At 49.9% G+C, this 22,099-nt stretch overlaps 2 protein-coding genes across 2 annotated transcripts in view; both read left to right on the top strand.

The window, feature by feature from the left end:
- Positions 1-4,029: 4,029 nt before the first annotated feature.
- On the top strand, positions 4,030-7,486 carry LOC138371828 (keratin-associated protein 5-4-like). The gene is made up of 2 exons (XM_069336853.1): positions 4,030-4,445; positions 7,375-7,486. Exons 1-2 carry the CDS (start codon positions 4,030-4,032, stop codon positions 7,484-7,486), a joined length of 528 nt encoding a protein of 175 aa, XP_069192954.1.
- A 14,364-nt stretch (positions 7,487-21,850) lies between these two features.
- Positions 21,851-22,099, top strand: part of LOC123765695 (protein PALS1) — a 368,225-nt gene continuing 367,976 nt past the window's right edge. The window contains exon 1 of the mRNA XM_069336852.1: positions 21,851-21,880. Coding sequence (XP_069192953.1) covers positions 21,851-21,880 — 30 coding nt within the window. The remainder of the gene's footprint in view (positions 21,881-22,099) is intronic.

The raw sequence follows: 22,099 nt of genomic DNA, 5'->3' as shown, positions 1-22,099 counted from the left end.
AAGGCCTGGCGCCTTTTACAGTTTTTTAAAACGCAGACCAGGACAAACATATGCTTCAAGCTCAACAATCCACACACTGTAGGACAGAAAATATGTTTTCACCCATTGGGAACGCCCACCTCGCCAAGGCCGCCAGAAATGATGGCCACTCTAGTAAATCCAGGTAAATTCAGGTACGATATCATGGTTGGTGAGAACGGGGCGCCGCCTAGATACCCGATATCGTCGGGTCTCTATGAATAAAATATACTGCCCTTGCGCCAACCTGTCCTCACACTTGATACGTGGTATTCTTATAAGAATTTAGTCGTTTAAAAAAATGCCGCGTATTATTAAAGTTACAGCAGCGTAATGTCGACGATTTCTGGCCGTCGGTTTAGACAGGTTACTAAGGGGCGTAACTTTCTAGTTCGGCTAAACAGTTGCATTTTTACTGGGAGTCAAATGGAGAGCCCGGGGTGTACACGTGCACCTGCGCAGTGTGTGTACAGGTACACCTGTGCAGTGTGTGTGTACATATACACCTGTGCACCTGTGTAGTGTGTGTACAGGTACACCTGTGCAGTGTGTGTGTACATATACACCTGTACACCTGTGTAGTGTGTGTACAGTTACACCTGTACATTGTGTACATGTACACCTGTGCAGTGTGTGTACACATCTTTGTGAAGGGCGCCCCTTCCACTCCTAACTGTGACAGCCGACCCATAACACAATTTTTATCTCAAGTAAATATATAAAAATTTCCCTCCTAGGAAGGTTGAAGAATTCCAAGGCTTTGAGGGGCCTCGGGAACGCTTCCAACCTTGAAGACATCTTGAGGTTTCCAAGGCGGTGGTGTCCAGGGTCTGTCTCTCCTTGGCCTGGTCTCAGGCCAGACCTCCTCGTTGGTGGTCCGGTCAACCAGGCCACAGACTTACCAAATTATCACCATTGAAAATTTGGTTGAAGGAGTAGAACTCTGGAAACAGGCCAAAGGTAAACATTCACCTTAAGCCTTCAAGAACGCAGAAGTTATTTGTCATGAAGGCTCTCCTGGCGAGCGCTCTCATAGCACTGGATCATACTTGGATCATGTTGACCACACCACACACTAGAAGGTGAAGGGACGACGACGTTTCGGTCTGTCCTGGACCATTCTCAAGTCGATTGTCTTAATTTTTCAACAATCGACTTGAGCATGGTCCAGGACGGACCGAAACGTCGTCGTCCCTTCACCTTCTAGTGTGTGGTCTGGTCAACATACTTTAGTCACGTTATTGTGACTCATCGCCTGCATACTTGGATCATATTTGGAGAGGGTTCTCGAAGTCCTACCTCCCGGCCTGGCTGGTGATAGCTTGGTCCAACAGACTGTTGCTTCGAGCGGCCCGCAGGCCCACGTATCCACTACTACCTGGTTGGTCCAGTACTTATTGCCGGAACGTGCCAATTCTTTTCTTGTAGAATTCCACTTTTGTTCCGACAATATTTCTTATGGTTGCTGGATGGCTGTTGAAAACCCTTGGGCCTCTGATGTTCATTCAGTGTTCTCTCACTATGACTATGGCACTTCTTACTCCTCACTAGCTCTATTCTGCATCTGTTGCCATATCGTTTGCTCCAGTATGTTGTTATTTTACCGTGAAGAGTTGGGACCTGGCCTTCCAGCATCTTCCATGCATATATATTATTTGATACCTCTCTCGTCTCCTTCCAGAGAGGACATTTTGAGAGCTTTGAGACGGTTTCAATAATTTAGGTGTTTTATCGTGTCTATGCGTGCTGTATATGTTCTCTGTACTCCCTCTGATTCAGCAATCTCTCCTGCTCTGAATGGGAAAGTGAGTACCGAGCAGTACTCACGGCGGGACAGCACCAGGGATTAGAATAGTATGTGAATTGTGGTGATAATCCCTGGAGGTTGAAGATTGTCAGAATCTATCCAATCATTTTCCTAGCTGACACCATATTTGCTCGGTTATGTTCTCCAAATGTCAGGTCGTCAGACATCAGAATTCTCAGAGCTCGTTTTCATGCTGCTTTCCTTCTATGAGTAAGGCTGATCGTTTCTTTTACCCTCGAGTTTAGTCTTTCATCATCTCTACCATGTCTAAGAACCTGTAATTTATCACTGTTTAACATTATGTTACTTTGTGCTGTCCAATCCAAGATTTTATGACTGTAAGCCTGTAGTGTTTCAGTGTCTTCTGCAGAAGTATTTTTCTTGCTGATTTTTTGTATCATCAGCAGCAAACAGGTCACTACTAGAGAGGGGCAGCGAATGGGTCACTACTAGAGAGGGGCAGCGAATGGGTCATTACTAGAGAGGGGCAGCGAATGGGTCACTACTGGAGAGGGGCAGCGAATGGGTCACTACTAAAGAGGGGCAGCGAATGGGTCACTACTGGAGAGGGGCAGCGAATGGGTCACTACTGGAGAGGGGCAGCGAATGGGTCACTACTGGAGAGGGGCAGCGAATGGGTCACTACTAGAGAGGGGCAGCGAACCTCCCATTACCACTGAGAGGGCAGGGAGCCAAATAAAGAGAGGGTCAGTGAGAATTTCCAGTTGCCGAGTAGCGTGCAGGAGAGTAGTTAGCCTGGTGTGTGTGTGTGTGTGTGTGTGTGTGTGTGTGTGTGTGTGTGTGTGTGAGTGTGTGTGTGTGTGTGTGTGTGTGTGTGTGTGTGTGTGTGTGTGTGTGTGTGTGTGTGTGTGTGTGTGTGTGTGTGTGTGTGTGTGTGAGTGTGTGTGTGTGTGTACTCAACTAGTTGTGCTTGCGGGGGTTGAGCTTTGGCTCTTTGGTCCCGCCTCTCAAATGTCAATCAACTGGTGTACAGGTTCCTGAGCCTACTGAGCTCTATCATATCTACATTTGAAACTGTGTATGGAGTCAGCCTCCACCACATCACTGCCTAATGCATTCCACTTGTTAATTACTCTGACACTGAAAAAGTTCTTTCTAACGTCCCTGTGGCTCATTTGGGTACTCAGTCTCCACCTGTGTCCCCTTGTTAGCGTACCACCTGTGTTAAACAGTTTATATTTATCCATCCTGTCAATTCCTCTGTGAATTTTGTAGATAGTGATCATGTCTCTCCGAGCTCTTCTGTCTTCCAGCGACGTGAGGTGAAGTTCACTCAGCCATTCCTCGTACCTCATGCCTCTTAGTTCTGGGACTAGTCTAGTGGCAAACCTCTGAACTTTTTCCAGCTTCGTCTTGTGCTTGACAAGGTACGGGCTCCATGCTGGGGCCGCGTACTCCAGGATTGGTCTTACATATGTGGTGTACAAGGTTCTGAATGATTCCTTACACAGGTTCCTGAAGGCAGTTCTGATGTTAGCCAGCCTTGCATACGCCGCAGACGTTATTCTTTTTATGTGGGCTTCAGGAGACTTCAGGTTTGGTGTGATATCAACTCCTAGATCTTTCTCTCTGTCCGTTTCATTAAGTACTTCATCTCCCATTCTATATCCTGTTTCTGGCCTCTTGTTTCCACCGCCTAGTTTCATTACCTTGCATTTACTCAGGTTGAACTTTAGTAGCCATTTGTTGGACCATTTTTTTTGTGTGTGTGAGTGTGTGTGTGTTTACTAGTTGTGTTTACTAGTTGTGTTTTTGCGGGGGTTGAGCTTTGCTCTTTCGGCCCGCCTCTCAACTGTCAATCAACTGTTTACTAACTACTTTTTTTTTTCCACACACCACACACACACACCCCAGGAAACAGCCCGTGACAGCTGACTAACTCCCAGGTACCTATTTACTGCTAGGTAACAGGGGCACTTAGGGTGAAAGAAACTTTGCCCATTTGTTTCTGCCTCGTGCGGGAATCGAACCCGCGCCACAGAATTACGAGTCCTGCGCGCTATCCACCAGGCTACGAGGCCCCTACGAGGTGTGTGCGTGTGTGTGTGTGTGTGTGTGTGTGTGTGTGTGTGTGTGTGTGTGTGTGTGTGTGTGTGTGTGTGTTCGGGGAGGCGGGGGGGGGGAGGAGAAGCGGTGCCACGTGTGGTGGCACCAAGGACAGTGGTGCCACGTGTGGTGGCACCATGGACAGTGGTGCCACGTGTGGTGGCACCAAGGACAGTGTTGCCACGTGTGGTGGCACCAAGGACAGTGGTGCCATGTGTGGTGGCACCATGGACAGTGGTGCCACGTGTGGTGGCACCAAGGACAGTGTTGCCACGTGTGGTGGCACCAAGGACAGTGGTGCCACGTGTGGTGGCACCAAGGACAGTGTTGCCACGTGTGGTGCCACCAAGGACAGTGTTGCCACGTGTGGTGGCACCAAGGACAGTGTTGCCACGTGTGGTGCCACCAAGGACAGTGGTGCCACGTGTGGTGGCACCAAGGACAGTGTTGCCACGTGTGGTGGCACCAAGGACAGTGGTGCCACGTGTGGTGGCACCAAGGACAGTGTTGCCACGTGTGGTGGCACCAAGGAGGAGGAGGAGGCCGAGTTTAGGTTGGTAAATGCCTGAGTATTGTTCCTTAAAGGTGACCTGTCTCATCCCTGCCCTTGTCGCCTCTTGGAACGGGGAGGGGACAGGGGCCGTGACGTGTCGCCAGGGACGGTTGAGGGGACAGGGGGCCATGACGAAGGGACGGACGAGGGGACAGGGATCGTGACGAAGGGACGGACGAGGGGACAGGGACCGTCACGAAGGGACAGACGAGGGGACAGGGACCGTGACGAAGGGACGGACGAGGGGACAGGGATCGTGATGAAGGGACGGACGAAGGGACAGGGACCGTGACGAAGGGACAGACGAGGGGACAGGGACCGTGACGAAGGGACAGACGATGGGACAGGGACCATGACGAAGGGACAGACGATGGGACAGGGACCATGACGAAGGGACAGACGAGGGGACAGGGACCATGACGAAGGGACAGACGAGGGGACAGGGACCGTGACGAAGGGACAGACGAGGGGACAGGGACCATGACGAAGGGACAGACGATGGGACAGGGACCACGACGAAGGGACAGACGATGGGACAGGGACCGTGACGAAGGGACAGACGAGGGGACAGGGACCGTGACGAAGGGACGGACGAGGGGACAGGGACCGTGACGAAGGGACAGACGAGGGGACAGGGACCATGACGAAGGGACAGACGAGGGGACAGGGACCATGACGAAGGGACAGACGAGGGGACAGGGACCATGACGAAGGGACAGACGAGGGGGACAGGGACCGTGACGAAGGGACAGACGAGGGGACAGGGACCGTGACGAAGGGACAGACGAGGGGACAGGGAAGGACAGGGCCGCTGGCTTCCGGTCCTGAGACCAACAACACCGACAATATCGAAAATCATTTGGAGGAATTTCTCAGATTTTGCATTGACCGTTGGAGGATGGTCCCTGGCTGGTGGAGGATGGTCCCTGGCTGGTGGAGGATGGTCCCTGGCTGGTGGAGGATGGTCCCTGGCAGGTGGAGGATGGTCCCTGGCAGGTGGAGGATGGTCCCTGGCAGGTGGAGGATGGTCCCTGACAGGTGAAGGATGGTCCCTGGCTGGTGGAGGATGGTCCCTGGCTGGTGGAGGATGGTCCCTGGCTGGTGGAGGATGGTCCCTGGCTGGTGGAGGATGGTCCCTGGCTGGTGGAGGATGGTCCCTGGCTGGTGGAGGATGGTCCCTGGCTGGTGGAGGATGGTCCCTGGCAGGTGGAGGATGGTCCCTGACAGGTGAAGGATGGTCCCTGACAGGTGGAGGATGGTCCCTGACAGGTGGAGGATGGTCCCTGGCTGGTGGAGGATGGTCCCTGACTGCTGGAGGATGGTCCCTGGCTGGTGGAGGATGGTCCCTGGCAGGTGGAGGATGGTCCCTGACTGCTGGAGGATGGTCCCTGGCTGGTGGAGGATGGTCCCCTAAACACAGGGGACCAAACCTTTATAAAAAATATATTGCATGCTAACAAGCCTATATTTGAACGTAGATTTTCCCAAGTGAATAATTTTTTTAATTACTCCTCTGATATTAAACATAAGTTTCCAAATTAAAAGTTTTAAGCTCGGATAGACAGGGGCCCATGGGGGTCATGGGTTGGGTGGTGGCTCATGGGTTGGGTTGTGGCTCATGGGGTTGGGTTGTGTGGCTCATGGGTTGGGTTGTGTGGCTCATGGGTTGGGTTGTGGCTCATGAGTTGGGTTGGGGCTCATGAGTTGGGTTGGGACTCATGGGTTGGGTTGTGGCTCATGAGTTGGGTTGGGGCTCATGAGTTGGGTTGGGACTCATGGGTTGGGTTGTGGCTCATGAGTTGGGTTGGGGCTCATGGGTTGGGTTGTGGCTCATGAGTTGGGTTGGGGCTCATGAGTTGGGTTGGGACTCATGGGTTGGGTTGTGGCTCATGAGTTGGGTTGGGGCTCATGAGTTGGGTTGGGACTCATGGGTTGGGTTGTGGCTCATGAGTTGGGTTGGGGCTCATGGGTTGGGTTGTGGGGGCTACAATTACGTCTGAGGCGACAACCCCAACTGGGTTGTCAACATAGTTTCCTGTCCATAGTCGTCAATCATCTGGACGTCTCACGGGGACAGCTGATGAGCAAGATCTCCAGCAAGATTTAGTAAATATTATTTCCCTGTGGGGTTAATATCTTGGGAATTATTCCCCCCGTGGGGTTAATATCTTGGGGAATATTCCTCCGTGGGTTAATAACATGGAGGTCCCAGGGAAGAGGCGAGCAAGACGCCCGAGGCGTTGTAGACATTCCCAGGTAATTAGTGCATCTTGAAGGGGAAATGTGTAGAAGATGCTCGGGTGAGGGTGGAGATGGGGAGGAGGTTGGGGGTGCCACCACAGGGCCACCAGGGGGCCACCACAAGGCCACCAGGGGGCCACCACAGGGGCCACGAGGGGGCCACCACAGGGGCCACCAGGGTGCCTCCACAGGGCCACGAAAGGGCCACCACAGGGGCCACCAGGGTGCCACCACAAGGGGCCACCAGGGGGCCACCACAGGGGCCACCACAGGGGCCACCAGCCTCTCCTGATAGGCAACTTTCCATCACCAGAAAGTGGGACACGTTAAGCTGACAATCCTCAGCACGACTCAAAGAATCCCACTCCGCTGAAACTTGTTAATTGCGCCGATGTATTTTTGTGAAGTTTTGATGGTTGGCGAGATCCGTGGGGATGCTCTTGGCGTCTTGGGTGACGTGGAGTGTATTATCTCGCGTCTCCAGGTGGTCATGTTGCTTCAAGGTGGCGCATCCTCGGTGTATCTCTGGTGTCTGGGAGAGCTTTCCAGAGATCTACGGCGCTAGGGAGAGCTTTCCAGAGATCTCCTGAGTCTGGAAGAGCTTTCCAGAGATCTACGATGCCAGGAGCAAGGTGCAGTTTTAGGCCTCACCCTGAACCCTTCTAAATGTGAAATAATATGTTTCCAGAGGCTTTCCAGAGATCTCTGGTGTCTGGGAGAGCTTTCCAGAGATCTACGGTGCCATGGAGAGCTTTCCAGAGATCTCTGGTGTCTGGGAGAGCTTTCCAGAGATCTCCTGAGTCTGGGAGAGCTTTCCAGAGATCTATGGCGCCAGGGAGAGCTTTCCAGAGATCTACGGTGCCAGGGAGAGCTTTCCAGAGATCTGAGTCTGGGAGAGCTTTCCAGACATCTACGGTGCCAGGGGGAGCTTTCCAGAGATCTGAGTCTGGGAGAGCTTTCCAGAGATCTGAGTCTGGGAGAGCTTTCCAGAGATCTATGGCGCCACGGAGAGCTTTCCAGAGATCTACGGTGCCACGGAGAGCTTTCCAGAGATCTATGGTGCCACGGAGAGCTTTCCAGAGATCTATGGTGCCAGAGAGAACTTTCCAGAGATCTATGGTGCCAGAGAGAGCTTTCCAGAGATTCCTGGTGTCTATAGGTGAGCTTTCCAGACCATATCTCCATTCCTTGGTTTACCGCCTCGCATCTGTTCCAGACCCCTCCAGATCCTGTATCACAGTAGCTCTCTACGCTGCTTCTGGTCTACAGGCGATGTATTTACTGGTCATTTTGGAGCGCCGCTGTTGTGGTGAACTTCAGCGTCTCGGCTCATCCACGCGTCACCAGACTTGGGGAGTAGAAGAACTCCCAGATCCCCATCAAGCAGGTATCAGGCAGGCCCCCCCCCCGTCTCTCTCTCTCTCTCTCTCTCTCTCTCTCTCTCTCTCTCTCTCTCTCTCTCTCTCTCTCTCTCTCTCTCTCTCTCTCTCTCTCTCTCTCTCTCTCTCTCCAGGTGTATATGTCCTTGTTGATACGCTCTCTCTCTCTCTCTCTCTCTCTCTCTCTCCAGGTGTATATGTCCTTGTTGATACGCTCTCTCTCTCTCTCTCTCTCTCTCTCTCTCTCTCTCTCTCTCTCTCTCTCTCTCTCTCTCTGGCTTGCTCTCTATATAGCCTTGTTTTCAGTGCTGCTGCTACAAGCACTGTTGTGTATACAGCTTGAAGATGAGCAGCTGATATGCCTGTTTACCAATAATTTATTACCGAGATGCCATGGAAAACGCGGAAAACGCAGACGTAATATACACAGATTTCGCGAAAGCTTTCGAGAAAGTGTGACTTTGGTGTTAATGCGCAGAACATGCGCTCCAGAGGACCTACTAGGGAGTAGTAGGGAGTAGTAGGGAGATGTAGTAGTAGTACAGAAGGGAGATGGATCTTTAATTTCTAAACGAAACGTGTAATAGTCTAACAAAGTCAAATCCGGGTCATCCACGTGAAAAGCTCAGTCCCCCAGGGTACTGTGCTTGCTCCGGTACTTTATCATTCTCTTATCAGACATAGACAAAGATGCAAAACTATAGTACTGAATCATCATTTGTAGATGACACTAGTATTTAGATGCCAGTACCTGGCCTCGGGCCGGGCTTGGGGAGTAGAAGAACTCCCAGAACCCCTTCAAGCAGGTATGAAGCAGGTTAATACAGAGGACACGACAAACCTCCATACTGATGTTCAGCAGGTTTAGCAATGGGTCACGGAAAACATCGTGAGTAATAAGTATAAGTTCCAGCTCCTGCACTATTTTGAAAAAAATATTAAAACGGAAACCACATATATAAACACAGTGGAATGACACTATTGAAACATAACGTATATGAGACTTGGGTGTAATCATATCCTAAGACCTTAATTTTAAAGAATAGGATAAAGTAGCCATCACAGCATCAAGAAAAATTACAGGAACAAAAATTAATAAGAAGATTTTAAACAAATCTTAATTTATTTTTAAATTACAATTTTAAATTAAAGATTTTTCAATTACAATAAGAAGAACCTTTCAAACAAGAGATGCCAGACCTTTGATGGTACTTATTAAGACATTAGTTTTCTCTCTCTATTAGAGGATGGAATATTGTTGCCCACTAACAGCCCCATCCAAAGCTCAAGAAATTGCTGACCTGGAGAACGTGCAGAGATCTTTTACTGCCTCCACTCAGTAAAATATCTGTATTCTCTTGAGCGAGAGATACATAATAACTTGCAATTATAAAACAAATATTAGAAGGACCTGTTCCAGACACACTATACACAGAGATCACACTAACGTGATGCATCAAATGAACAAATCCACAAGGGCTATGACAGGCCCTTTTAACCCTGTCGTAGCTCAGTCGATTAAGGCAGCGTCTGGGATGCTCCTCCCAGGTCAGGTTCCTCAGGTTCGAATCCTCGTCACGGCCTTTGTGGATTTGTTCACCGGTTCCAAATCTGCACACGGAAATGAGCCTGATGAGACCAGGACGCATGGGTTCATTGCCCCTCTTTAAGGGGAAGCAGTTCCCATGGTGACCTCCCTACGAAGTCTGTAGAAGTAGAATGTGGGTTGCCGAGTCCATAGAGTTTCACGATTTTTTAGTAATATTCAAGGGCAAATGCATCCGGAGTCTGCCAGTGCAGACCGCTTATCACATGCCTCTGTATGACTAACCATCCTGTGTGATGGGGATTTTATAGCATCACCTAGTTAGCTTTTTTGACACACTGTACTCCACTTCATATAGTCTAGGGTAGCTGCACTAACGCAGATGTACCTCATAACTTAATAAAAAAAAAATTCAAGGTCAAAAGTAAACTCTGTGCACCCTTTGAGTTGGGTACACCCCAGGGTGGAGTGCTAAGTCCCACACTGTTCAATGTTCTGATGCACAAATTAACAATTGATATTCCCACACTACCTGACGAAGCCGTCATCAGTTATGCCGATGATATATGCATTGTTGCAAATTCCCAAACTAGACTGCAAGCTCTACTTGATTCATTCGCTGCTAAAAGCATTGAATGTGGTCTTGTTATCTCTATAACTAAATCTAGAGTTCTCCATCCCAAAGAGAAAACTCATGTCCCTATAGCTTTCAAGGTCAACAACCACAACATTGAAACGTGTAGGCAGCACAAATACCTTGGAGTTGGTATTAACAGTGACATTGTAAATGATCTACACCGTAGGTTAAAAGAAAGACTAAAACCATTGAGAACACTTACTGGTAAGAATATTGGTATCAATATTAAATATGCTAGACTATTCTATATGATGTTTGTTAGATCTCTCGTTGATTATAATGCTCTGCACTTAATTAATTTCCCCTCCTCTGTGTTGGACAAACTTGAAGTAGTACAGAATGAGGCCATGAGGATAATTCTTGGTGCCCCAAGATGCACAAGAATCATCAACATGAGGGAAGAACTGAAGCTTCCAACCATACTAGAGAGAATAATGCAAGTTAACACTACCTTTTGCCTTAAAGTCATGAGAGATCCTACATCTCCTGCATTGCTCAGAGACAAATTATTTAGTGCTGTTAACACCCTTTTGACTGGTGCCGACATACCAACTCACTCCTTTTATGATAATTGGCTGAGAAACAATGCTTACAATCTCATTAAACTTAACATTCCTTTTAAGTGCAATCTACCTGTCTCTGATATTCCTCTTTATCTGTACCCCACCATTCAAGTATCATACACACCTGTCACCAAGAAAGATAATGAGAATCTTGCTCTACTCAAAGCTGTCACTCTTGAAACAATTGCCTCCTCCGTCGAGAGTCTAAGATCTCACGAGCACTGTGTCTACACCGACGGCTCAGTCCAGTCTTCTACTGGACGGACTGCAGCGGCATGTAGGTTTTATAGAAATAATATTTGCACAAAGACTGTCAGTGTCAGGTTAAACAACTGGCTGACCTCCACACAAGCAGAACTAGCAGCATTACATTTAGCAACCAGCACATTAAAAAACATTGGAGGAGGAATAATATTCTGCGATTCAAAGTCTGCTCTTCAAGCAATCGAAAACTTCTCTTGGAAGATCGACAGCAAGAACCTCATACTACCAATTATAAATGACCTAATTGATGCACAGAGTAAAGGGTCTCGAATCTCCTTTGTATGGATACCTTCACACATAAATATAACCCATCATAATGAGACAGACATTGCAGCCAAATTAGCGTGTAACAAGTTTGAAGTTGAATTAGATCTAGGTATCCCCATCTCTGCTGTCAAAACTGTATTGATCCAAACATTCAGATCTGATAGGAAAGAACTTACTGACTCCCAACGACCTGAAAGTACTAGTATAAAAAGCTATGATTTGTTCAGATCTGAAACCTACATCTATGGACAGCACAAAACGTCCACCAGACTGTGCGACACAGTGGTTGCAAGGATCAGGTTGGGTTACCGTTACCTGTGGCAGGTGGCTGCAGGTGACGGGTCTCCCAATCCTGAGCACTCCAGCTGCAAACTCTGTGAGCAGGAGCTACGGCATGATCTCCCGCACTACATCACTGAATGCCCAGTTATTAGACCTTTCAGACCAGTTGGCATGAGGTACCTGGAGCTTTGCAATTACTTTATTCACTCTCGTATTCTTGAAGATATCCTCACAGTATACCCAAAATTTGCCAGTGCAGGCTATTAAACACATGGCTCTGTATGACTAACCATCCTGCGAGATGGGGACTTGTATTACCACTGCTACCTTATTCAATCTTGTGGTGTTGATATTCTCAAAATGCATCCGGAGTCTGCCAGTGCAGACCGCTTATCACATGCCTCTGTATGACTAACCATCCTGTGTGATGGGGATTTCTTAGCATCACCTAGTTAGCTTTTTTGACACACTGTACTCCACTTCATATAGTCTAGGGTAGCTGCACTAATGCAGATGTACCTAATATGTTAATAAAAAAAAAAATCAAGGCATGAAACATGCATGTTCGAATGATATATTTGCATTCTGGAGGCCCCCAACATTGCGCAACCTTGTGGGGTTGACCCAGGTTAGTTAATGCTTCATACTATCAGGGGGGTATATCTTAAGGTTATCTTGAGATGATTTCGGGGTTTAGTGTCCCCGCGGCCCGGTCCTCGACCAGGTCTCCGCCACCAGGAAGCAGCCCGTGACAGCTGACTAACTCCCAGGTACCTATTTACTGCTAGGTAACAGGGGCATCAGGGTGAAAGAAAAGTGGAACCGTAAAATTGATCGGCTTGTCAGCAGAGAAGCATTGTCTTAACCCGAGCCACGGGGGGGGGGGAGGGGGAGTTTTCCAGGGGAAAGCGCCAAGCCATTACGACTATATAGCACTTGGAAGGGGTCAGGATTAAGATTGGGATGGGACGGGGGAAAGGAATGATTCCCAACCACTTGGACGGTAGGGGATTGAACGCTGACCTGCATGAAGCGAGACCGTCGCTCTACCGTCCAACCCCAAGTGGTTGGAAGGGGGGAGGGGGAGTTAGGAAGAGCACTTGGAGTCCAGCAGAGGTATACAAACGAACGACTTTATCGAGCCTGTTTATTTGTTCTTTCCCTGTTAAAATAAGTGAAATTTACAACCAAACGTCCGTCCGTGACTTTGTAACCTTCGCGCGCGAGGAGCAGAGGTTGTGGCTGTGTGCCTGAGACTGTGTGAGGGAGCAGCCTGTGGAAACCCTGTTTGTTGTGTTTGCTCTGTCCCTGTCTCCCAGTGTTTGCTGTGTTTGTTGTGAGTTCTCTGAATGTTGTTGTTATAGGCCACGTGTGGAGCCAGGTGGTCCAGACACTGTCATGGGACTCGCCTCCTCAAAAACAGAAAGATGAAGACGAAGCGAGGAATCGTGTATATATATATATTGAAGAAATAAAATCATGAAGCAGGACATTAATTACATCTACTCTCAGAGCTCTATTGATCCTACTAATTGGACGTATATAACCCACACTGTAATTAATATTTTGGTCAAAGGACTCAATAAAAAACATCCCAGTTTATGTTTCACAGAATAAGGAAAGTATTAGAATTGGAAATGTAGGTAGTGCTCACCTAGTTGTGCTTGCGGGGGTTGAACTCTGGCTCTTCGGCCAGGTGTGTGTGTGTGTGTGTGTGTGTGTGTGTGTGTGTGTGTGTGTGTGTGTGTATGTGTGTGTGTGTGTGTGTGTGTGTGTGTGTGTGTGTGTGTGTGTGTGTGTGCACAAGGCCCAAACGAGGGGTCTGGCTGTTGGTATGTGATGCACTGGCTGATGTGGGAGGGTGTTCTCTCCCACAGTGACTAATGATGTACAATAAACTCACCCCCCCACCCCCCACTCCCCACCCCAGGGGTCCAGTTTAAATTAAGAGATAGGAAGGAGGGAGGGGGGGGGGGAGGGGAAGGACGGAGGTAGGAAAGGGGCGGGATGGATAGGAGAGAGAGGGAGAGGGAGAGAGAGAGAGGGAGAGGCTATATTCAGTAAAGGGATAGGTTTAAACAAATAGAATAAGAAACGGATGTAAACATGGGTCCCAGAACGGAGGGAAACATCCATTTTGTGTGCGAATAAATATGCATCTTTGAGCTTTATGGCTGGTGGTGGTGGTGGTGGTGGTGGTGATGGTGGTGGTGATGGTGGTGGTGGTGGTGATGGTGGTGGTGGTGGTGGTGGTGGTGGTGGTGGTGGTGGTGGTGATGGTGGTGGTGGTGGTGATGGTGGTGGTGGTGGTGGTGGTGATGGTGGTGGTGGTGGTGGTGATGGTGGTGGTGGTGATGGTGGTGGTGATGGTGGTGGTGGTGGTGGTGATGGGGTGGTGGTGGTGGTGGTGGTGGTGGTGATGATGGTGATGATGGTGGTGGTGGTGGTGGTGGTGGTGGTGGAGGCCGGTGGTGGTGATGGCGGCGGCTCAGCGGTTTCAGAAGAACCCGGTGAGTTTCAGAGGGACCCGTCGGTTTCAGAGGAACCCGGTGGTTTCAGAAGAACCCGGTGGTTTCAGAGGAACCCGTCGGTTTCAGAGGAACCCGTCGGTTTCAGAAGAACCCGGTGGTTTCAGAGGAACCCGTCGGTTTCAGAGGAACCCGGCGGTCTCGAAGGAACCCGGCGGTCTCAAAGGAACCCGGCGATTTCAGAGGAACCCGAGAGTGTTGCAAACAGCGAGGGTTCAGACAAGAGTGTTCCAGCCAAGTAAGAGGAGGAGGCGGCAAGAAAATTCACACTGAAGATGCAGAACACAGCAAGGAGCAAGCCGGCCAGATGCCAGATAAGACACACTCTGGACTCTCTCCCCACTCCCCTAAGGACTTGCTATCCTGCAATCTTGCCTACCAGGCACGTGTCCTCAGGGGGCCCTGGGCACGTGTCCTCGGAGGCCCTGGGCACGTGTCCTCGGGGGCCCTGGGCACGTGTCCTGGTAATCACCGTCGCCTCTTCCATGACTTTGGCAAGAAGCTTCGTAATTAATTAAGTGGTGTGGAATTTAATGGAAATGTGGACAGTATTCAAAGCCAGGGGAACCTGTTGTTTGGTGGTCTGGTGGTGGCACTGTAGTGGGCTGGTGGCACTGTGGTGGTCTGGTGGCACTGTAGTGGGCTGGTGGCACTGTGGTTGTCTGGTGGCACTGTGGTGGTCTGGTGGCACTGTGGTGGCCTGGTGGCACTGTGGTGGTCTGGTGGCACTGTGGTGGCCTGGTGGCACTGGTGGTGGTCTGGTGGCACTGTGGTGGTTCTGGTGGCACTGTGGTGGCCTGGTGGCACTGTGGTGGTCTGGTGGCACTGTGGTGGCCTGGTGGCACTGTGGTTGTCTGGTGGCACTGTGGTGGTCTGGTGGCACTGTGGTGGCCTGGTGGCACTGTGGTGGTCTGGTGGCTGTGGTGGCCTGGTGGCACTGTGGTCTGGTGGCACTGTGGTGGTCTGGTGGCACTGTTATGGGCTGGTGGCACTGTGGTGGGCTGGTGGCACTGTGGTGGGCTGGTGGCACTGTGGTGGTCTGGTGGCACTATTATGGGCTGGTGGCACTGTTATGGGCTGGTGGCACTGTAATGGGCTGGTGGCACTGTGGTGGTCTGGTGGCACTGTGGTGGCCTAGTGGCACTGTGGTGGTCTGGTGGCACTGTGGTGGTCTGGTGGCACTGTTATGGGCTGGTGGCACTGTAGTGGGCTGGTGGCACTGTGGTGGGCTGGTGGCACTGTTATGGGCTGGTGGCACTGTAGTGGTCTGGTGGCACTGTTATGGGCTGGTGGCACTGTAGTGGGCTGGTGGCACTGTAGCGGGCTGGTGGCACTGTGGTGGGCTGGTGGCACTGTTATGGGCTGGTGGCACTGTTATGGGCTGGTGGCACTGTTATGGGCTGGTGGCACTGTAGTGGGCTGGTGGCACTGTGGTGGCCTGGTGGCACTGTGGTGGTCTGGTGGCACTGTGGTGGTCTGGTGGCACTGTGGTGGTCTGGTGGCACTGTTATGGGCTGGTGGCACTGTGGTGGCCTGGTGGCACTGTGGTGGCCTGGTGGCACTGTAGTGGGCTGGTGGCACTGTGGTGGTCTGGTGGCACTGTTATGGGCTGGTGGCACTGTAGTGGGCTGGTGGCACTGTGGTGGGCTGGTGGCACTGTGGTGGTCTGGTGGCACTGTGGTGGTCTGGTGGCACTGTTATGGGCTGGTGGCACTGTGGTGGGCTGGTGGCACTGTGGTGGGCTGGTGGCACTGTGGTGGTCTGGTGGCACTGCGGTGGTCTGGTGGCACTGTGGTGGTCTGGTGGCACTGTTTTGGTTGGTCACACTGGAATTAGTCTGGAAGTTAGTTCTACTAATTAAGAGATAATTTAACGATGAAAAATTGCTTGCCTCTCTAACAATAGAATGTTTATATGTCTAAGAATCTCTATATGTTGGAATGTGTGGATTTGTTGGCATGTACCTGGATGGGGTTCTGGGAGTTCTTCTACTCCCAATGCCCGGCCCGAGGAGCCAGGCTCGACTTGTGATAACTTGGTCACCAGGCTGTTGCTTCGAGCGGTACGCAGGCCCACATATCAATTACAGCCCCGTTGGTTCGGTACGTCTTGAAGAAAACTGTCCAGATTTTGGTTAATACTTCTACTGGTGTTCCGACTCCACTCTGAGCGGACAGCACGCTGGACTTGTGATCCGGTGATCCCGGGTTCGATCCCGGGCGCCGGCGAGAAACAATGGGCAGAGTTTCTTTCATCCTATGCCCCTGTTACCTAGCAGTAAAATAGGTACCTGGGTTTAGTCAGCCGTCATGGGCTGCTTCCTGGGGATGGAGGCCTGGTCGAGGACCGGGCCGCGGGGACACTAAAGCCCGAAATCATCTCAAGATAACCTCAAGATAGCCTGCATTGGATAACTTCGCCTCTAATTATCGATTGTCTTGTTAATCTCTTACAAGTTCCTTGGCCAGTCTTATGTTAGATATTGTAAGTGCCCTCGACAACCATTCATTTCCAACTCCCGTTCTTGGATGAATCAGACCGCATATGATTGCAATCTCCCCCCCCCCCTCTGCTCCTAACTAACATTAATGTATTGGTGTAAAATTTATTAATTTATTGTAATGTTAAATTTTCCCCATAAAATATGCATTGCGGTAAATTGGTATGACCGCTTACGATATTAATAGACCCAATGAGATAGGAGGAGAATATAATTAGTGGCGCAGTTTATGTTGTGGAAAGACGATAATGTGATCATTCAGTGAGGTGTTCCCACCACTTCACTGAGTGTAGCAATTAGTAACTCTACACAGATATACGAAGACCGTCGGTCACATTATCTCTTCTCCGCACCTTACTGTGGAGGAGAGAGAGAGAGCCGGACCAACCAGGCTGTGGTGGGTATGTGGGCCTGCGGGCCGCTCCAAGCAACAGCCTGGTGGACCAAACTCTCACAAGTCAAGCCTGGCCTCGGGCCGGGCTTGGGGGAGTAGAAGAACTCCCAGAACCCCATCAAACAGGTATATGACCAAAAGGTAATATAGAGCTTAAGGCCTGGACAAGGGATTCTCGATTTCTGTGGCGTGACCTCCTACACCCTACACAGTATTCTCCACCCATTACGCTCGGTACCAACCCTCCAGCCTCTGCAATCTCTCCCTGGCTCCTCGTCTCCTCCTCCCGTACATTCCGAAGTCCTGCTTTCCTCACCCGTGCCATGTGTGGTGTTAGACGCGGCCCTGTTCCCCTCTCTCCTCACATGGGGTGAGGGGTCAGATGGGGTCATGGAACCAACACGCGTCGTGTGCTCACACTTTGTGTATCGCTTTAATCATCTGAAACCCCTTGACGAGCCAACAGGGTGTTCACACAAGAGTTCAAGCCAATAAGCGTTCAAGTGTTCACTGCTAGGTTGTTCACTGTGGAGGTAGTTACGTCTACCCGTTCAGTCTCAGTCAGCAGTGTTTGACATTACCCTCAGTTGGTCCGGTACGTCTTCAAGAAAACTGTCCAGATTAGACTGTCCACACTAGGTATATAAAGTCACAATAACGCGGTTGAAGATGGTACGAGGTCCTACAGACAGTGTACAATTTTCTCAACACGGAATCTCCTCCAGTGTGATTGCTTCTCAGATGATCGTCGGGGAGACATTGCTGACTCCTGGAATACCCAGTCTCTGAAATTCCTTTAAGATATCAAAGGCTCCCTTCACCGTGTTTTTTCAGTCTCTGATCCTTTTCGTTCAATAAGCCGGCATCCTGCAAACCCCGGGGATCAGTCCTTCATATCCAAGAAATTTTGCAACCGTACATTTTCCAGTCTGTTGCCCCAGAGACACTTTCAAGCTCCGAGGCTAACCCAAGACTACCCCAGCCTCCAGCGTCCTGGAACGCCAGCCTCCGAGACTAACCCAAGACTATCCCAGCCTCCAGCGTCCTGGAACGCTAGCCTCCGAGACTAACCCAAGACTACCCCAGCCTCCAGCGTCCTGGAACGCTAGCCTCCGAGACTAACCCAAGACTACCCCAGCCTCCAGCGTCCTGGAACGCCAGCCTCCAGCGTCCTGGAACGCCAGCCTCCAGCGTCCTGGAACGCCAGCCTCCAGCGTCCTGGAACGCCAGCCTCCAGCGTCCTGGAACATCAGCCTCCGAGGCTAACCCAAGACTATCCCAGCCTCCAGCTACTTCCTCTGGTCTCTCTTCCCTTTCTAACCTCTCCTCTCCTCTCCCTTTCTCATACTGTTTGAGGTCCATAAAGCGTATATTTATACATTCGAGCCAACTTGTATTTACGTGGCTCAGAAACTTCGTTTTGGGAATCATTGGGTATAACATTTCCCAAATTACATTTTTTTTAAGTGGACAACAATTATCTGAATCCCGTTATAATGTGTTTGTGTCCCAAATATTCTATACTGTGCAGACGATGAACCGTATTAAAGGGGCTGAAAATATGATGACTGGGGCTGAAAATATGATGACTGGGGCTGAAAATATGATGACTGGGGCTGAAAATATGATGACTGGGGCTGAAAATATAATGACTGGGGCTGAAAATATGATGACTGGGGCTGAAATATGATGACTGGGGCTGAAAATATGATGACTGGGGCTGAAAATATGATGACTGGGGCTGAAAATATGATGACTGAACCACACATCATAAAAGGGAGAAACGACGGCGTTTTTGGCCTTTTGTGGCCCATTATCAGGTCGTGGAATGGAAAGAGAGTGATTGATTGATGAAGATTCAGCTACCCAAAAGGTGGCACGGGCATGACTAGCCCGTCAACCGAAAGAGAGTGGAAGAGAGAGACAATATAAGGAATGGGAGTGAGATGAAAGGTGGAGAGGACGAACGAGAAACATGAAAATAATAAGATGAAAGGAAAGAATAAGAGAAAAGATAATAAGATAAAAGAAGTAAGAATAAGAGAAAATTTAAGAATAAAGACAGTCAGGTGAAGTAAAAAGAAGGTTTAGAAGGGAAGGAAAACGGAAGAAGAATAGGAAAAAAGGGCAAAATTACAGTTATAAAAACAAAAAGATTAAAAATAACCTGTAAGAAGGGGAAAGGAAGTATCAGGAGAAAGCGCCAAGCCATTACGACTCGCTGTGGCTTGGCACTTTCTCCTGATACTTCTCTTTCCCCTTCTTCGCCATTTGGCTTCTTGTCAGTTTTTCTTTAATTTTTTTTTAGAACAAATCTAGTAACGAGAGACAGAAAGGAGCTCAGAGAGGCAAAGCTCAAGTGAGATCACGTTTGTTTAGAAGGTTGGAGCATTTGCGTATGTACTGTGAAAGGGAATATCTTGAGGTTATCTTGAGATGATTTCGGGGATTTTAGTGTCCCCGCGGCCCGGTCCTCGACCAGGCCTCCACCCCCAGGAAGCAGCCCGTGACAGCTGACTAACACCCAGGTACCTATTTTACTGCTAGGTAACAGGGGCATAGGGTGAAAGAAACTCTGCCCATTGTTTCTCGCCGGTGCCTGGGATCGGACCCAGGACCACAGGATCACAAGTCCAGCGTGCTGAAGAGGGAAAGAGTCAACAGCAACAAAGCCAGGACTCAGGTTCATGTTGGGTATGTCGAGTCAATAAGACGGCGTCTCTGTAGAGTCGAGTCGGGGAAGATTATTTTAGAAGGGGACCAATCTATAGGATGATTTAGAGTGCCCAAACATGACTGAAGAGAGCATTGCAGTATGCAGTGTGAGGTACCTAGAGCTTTGCAACACCCTAGATCTGCCAGTATGAGGTACCTAGAGCTTTGCAACACCCTAGACCTGCCAGTATGAGGTACCTAGAGCTCTGCAACACCCTAGATCTGCCAGTATGAGGTACCTAGAGCTCTGCAACACCCTAGATCTGCCAGTATGAGGTACCTAGAGCTCTACAACACCCTAGATCTGCCAGTATGAGGTACCTAGAGCTCTGCAACACCCTAGACCTGCCAGTATGAGGTACCTAGAGCTCTGCAACACCCTAGACCTGCCAGTATGAGGTACCTAGAACTTTGCAACACCATAGACCTGCCAGTATAAGGTACCTAGAGCTCTGCAACACCCTAGACTTGCCAGTATGAGGTACCTAGAGCTCTGCAACACCCTAGGCCTGCCAGTATGAGGTACCTGGAGCTCTACAACACCCTAGATCTGCCAGTATGAGGTACCTAGAGCTCTGCAACACCCTAGATCTGCCAGTATGAGGTACCTAGAGCTCTGCAACACCCTAGATCTGCCAGTATGAGGTACTTGGAGCTCTGTTGAAACCGGCCGGGTCGGGTTCATAAAGGTACCCTTTTTTTATACAAGGAAAGTTTTCCTAGTGTATGTTAACAGACATACCCCCCCCCCCCCATCCTGTACCACGAGGCATCCTGCGCTGTGGGAGATCTGAGTGACTCTTCATACAGACACAGTAACCCTTCATGTAGTTTATGGTACTCATGTACCTATGTGACCTATCACTACCCTATTATTTTCATACAGAGATATTGAGCAAGTCAGGAATAGGGGGTGGAGGGGGGGGGGAATATCTGCTTGGCTGGTTGGGGGTGGTGGGGGGGGGGGGGAATAAGATGGAGGGGAAAAATAATCAGGAGAATGTTGGGGAAATTCTGGGAGTCTAGGGAGAGCGCCTTTTCCTCCGCTGCCTGCGGACCTTCTAATGAGAAAACTCCTCATCAAGTTCTTTCTCCTCTGGCGCTGGAGGGATGTGTTTTGTTCCCCGAGGAGGACCCTTTCTCAGTCACTTTGGCCGAGCACCCACGCTCAGGCCCAAGCTTGGGTGCTTGGGCCCCAGGCTCAGTATGTGGACTCTGTAAGTTCTCTCTCTCTGGCTAGTTGTATCTGCGGCAGTATGTTGTGGATATGTCGTGTGTACACACACACACACACACACACACACACACACACACACACACACACCACACACACACACTAGGTGAACACACACACAAACACACTCACTCTCTCTCTCTCTCTCTCTCTCTCTCTCTCTCTCTCTCTCTCTCTCTCTCCCTCCCTCCCTCCCTCCCTCCCTCCCTCCATGACTGTGCTATTCACATATGCCAGCACTAATATAATTGCCATCGTGGCTCCTTGGGCCCGGGTTGCGAGGCGTCCAGGGGATGACTAACAACATTACCGCCCTCCCCAGGACACTAACCATAATCGTTTTTCCCCGACTGCCAAGTGAGGTAGCGAGAGGGCTAATATGGCGAGCGCAAGACCGCTCAAATGCAAAGTGGAAAAGTTGTTGTAATGTTGTATTAGTTAACTCGCTGGCTCCTTTTGTTCTTGGTATGACCGTCTAGCTGTGTGGAGCAAGGGAGTCCACTGGTGACGCTGGTCGTGTGGGTAGGGAAGGTTAGGTTAGGTTAGGTTAGGTTAGGTTAGGTTAGGTTAAGGTTAGGTTAGGTTAGGTTAAGGTTAGGTTAGGTTAAGGTTAGGTTAGGTTAAAGTTAAGGTTAGGTTAGGTTAAAGTTAAGGTAAGGTTAGGTTAAGGTTAGGTTAAGGTTAGGTTAGGTTAGGTTAAGGTTAGGTTAAGGTTAGGTTAGGTTAGGTTAGGTTAGGTTAAGGTTAGGTTAAGGTTAGGTTAGGAAACTAGCTACTAACTTGAAAAACTTTGATTACCAGATTGATATTACGAAGAGAAAGCCGAGTTTTGTAGTCATTCTGGGAACCCGAATGATGATGAACTGTGCCTGGGGTCAGCACGAAGTCAGAGGAAAGCCGCTCCAAGCAACAGCCTGGTGGACCAAACTCTCACAAGTCAAGCCTATGGCCTCGGGCCGGGCTTGGGGAGTAGAAGAACTCCCAGAACCCCATCAACCAGGTATCAACCAGGAAAGCTCTGGCGACTCAGCCGTGGAAATTGCTGGTCGTGGCGGCGTGTAGGGGTAAAAGAATATATAGGACAAAGTAACATGACATCAGTAT

This window comes from Procambarus clarkii, chromosome 37 (genome assembly GCF_040958095.1).
Source record: "Procambarus clarkii isolate CNS0578487 chromosome 37, FALCON_Pclarkii_2.0, whole genome shotgun sequence".
Taxonomy (NCBI): domain Eukaryota; kingdom Metazoa; phylum Arthropoda; class Malacostraca; order Decapoda; family Cambaridae; genus Procambarus; species Procambarus clarkii.
The sequence above is the reverse complement of the archived record's forward strand: the minus strand, read 5'-3'. Positions and strand labels throughout refer to the sequence as shown.

What these genes read in the sequence shown, in the direction of transcription:
- LOC138371828 (XM_069336853.1), top strand. Translation starts at nt 4,030, where the DNA reads ATGGACAGTGGTGCCACGTGTGGTGGCACCAAGGACAGTGTTGCCACG. An exon ending in GAGGAGGAGGCCGAGTTTAG is followed by an intron (nt 4,446 to 7,374) that starts GTTGGTAAATGC and finishes ATATGTTTCCAG; the next exon opens with AGGCTTTCCAGAGATCTCTG.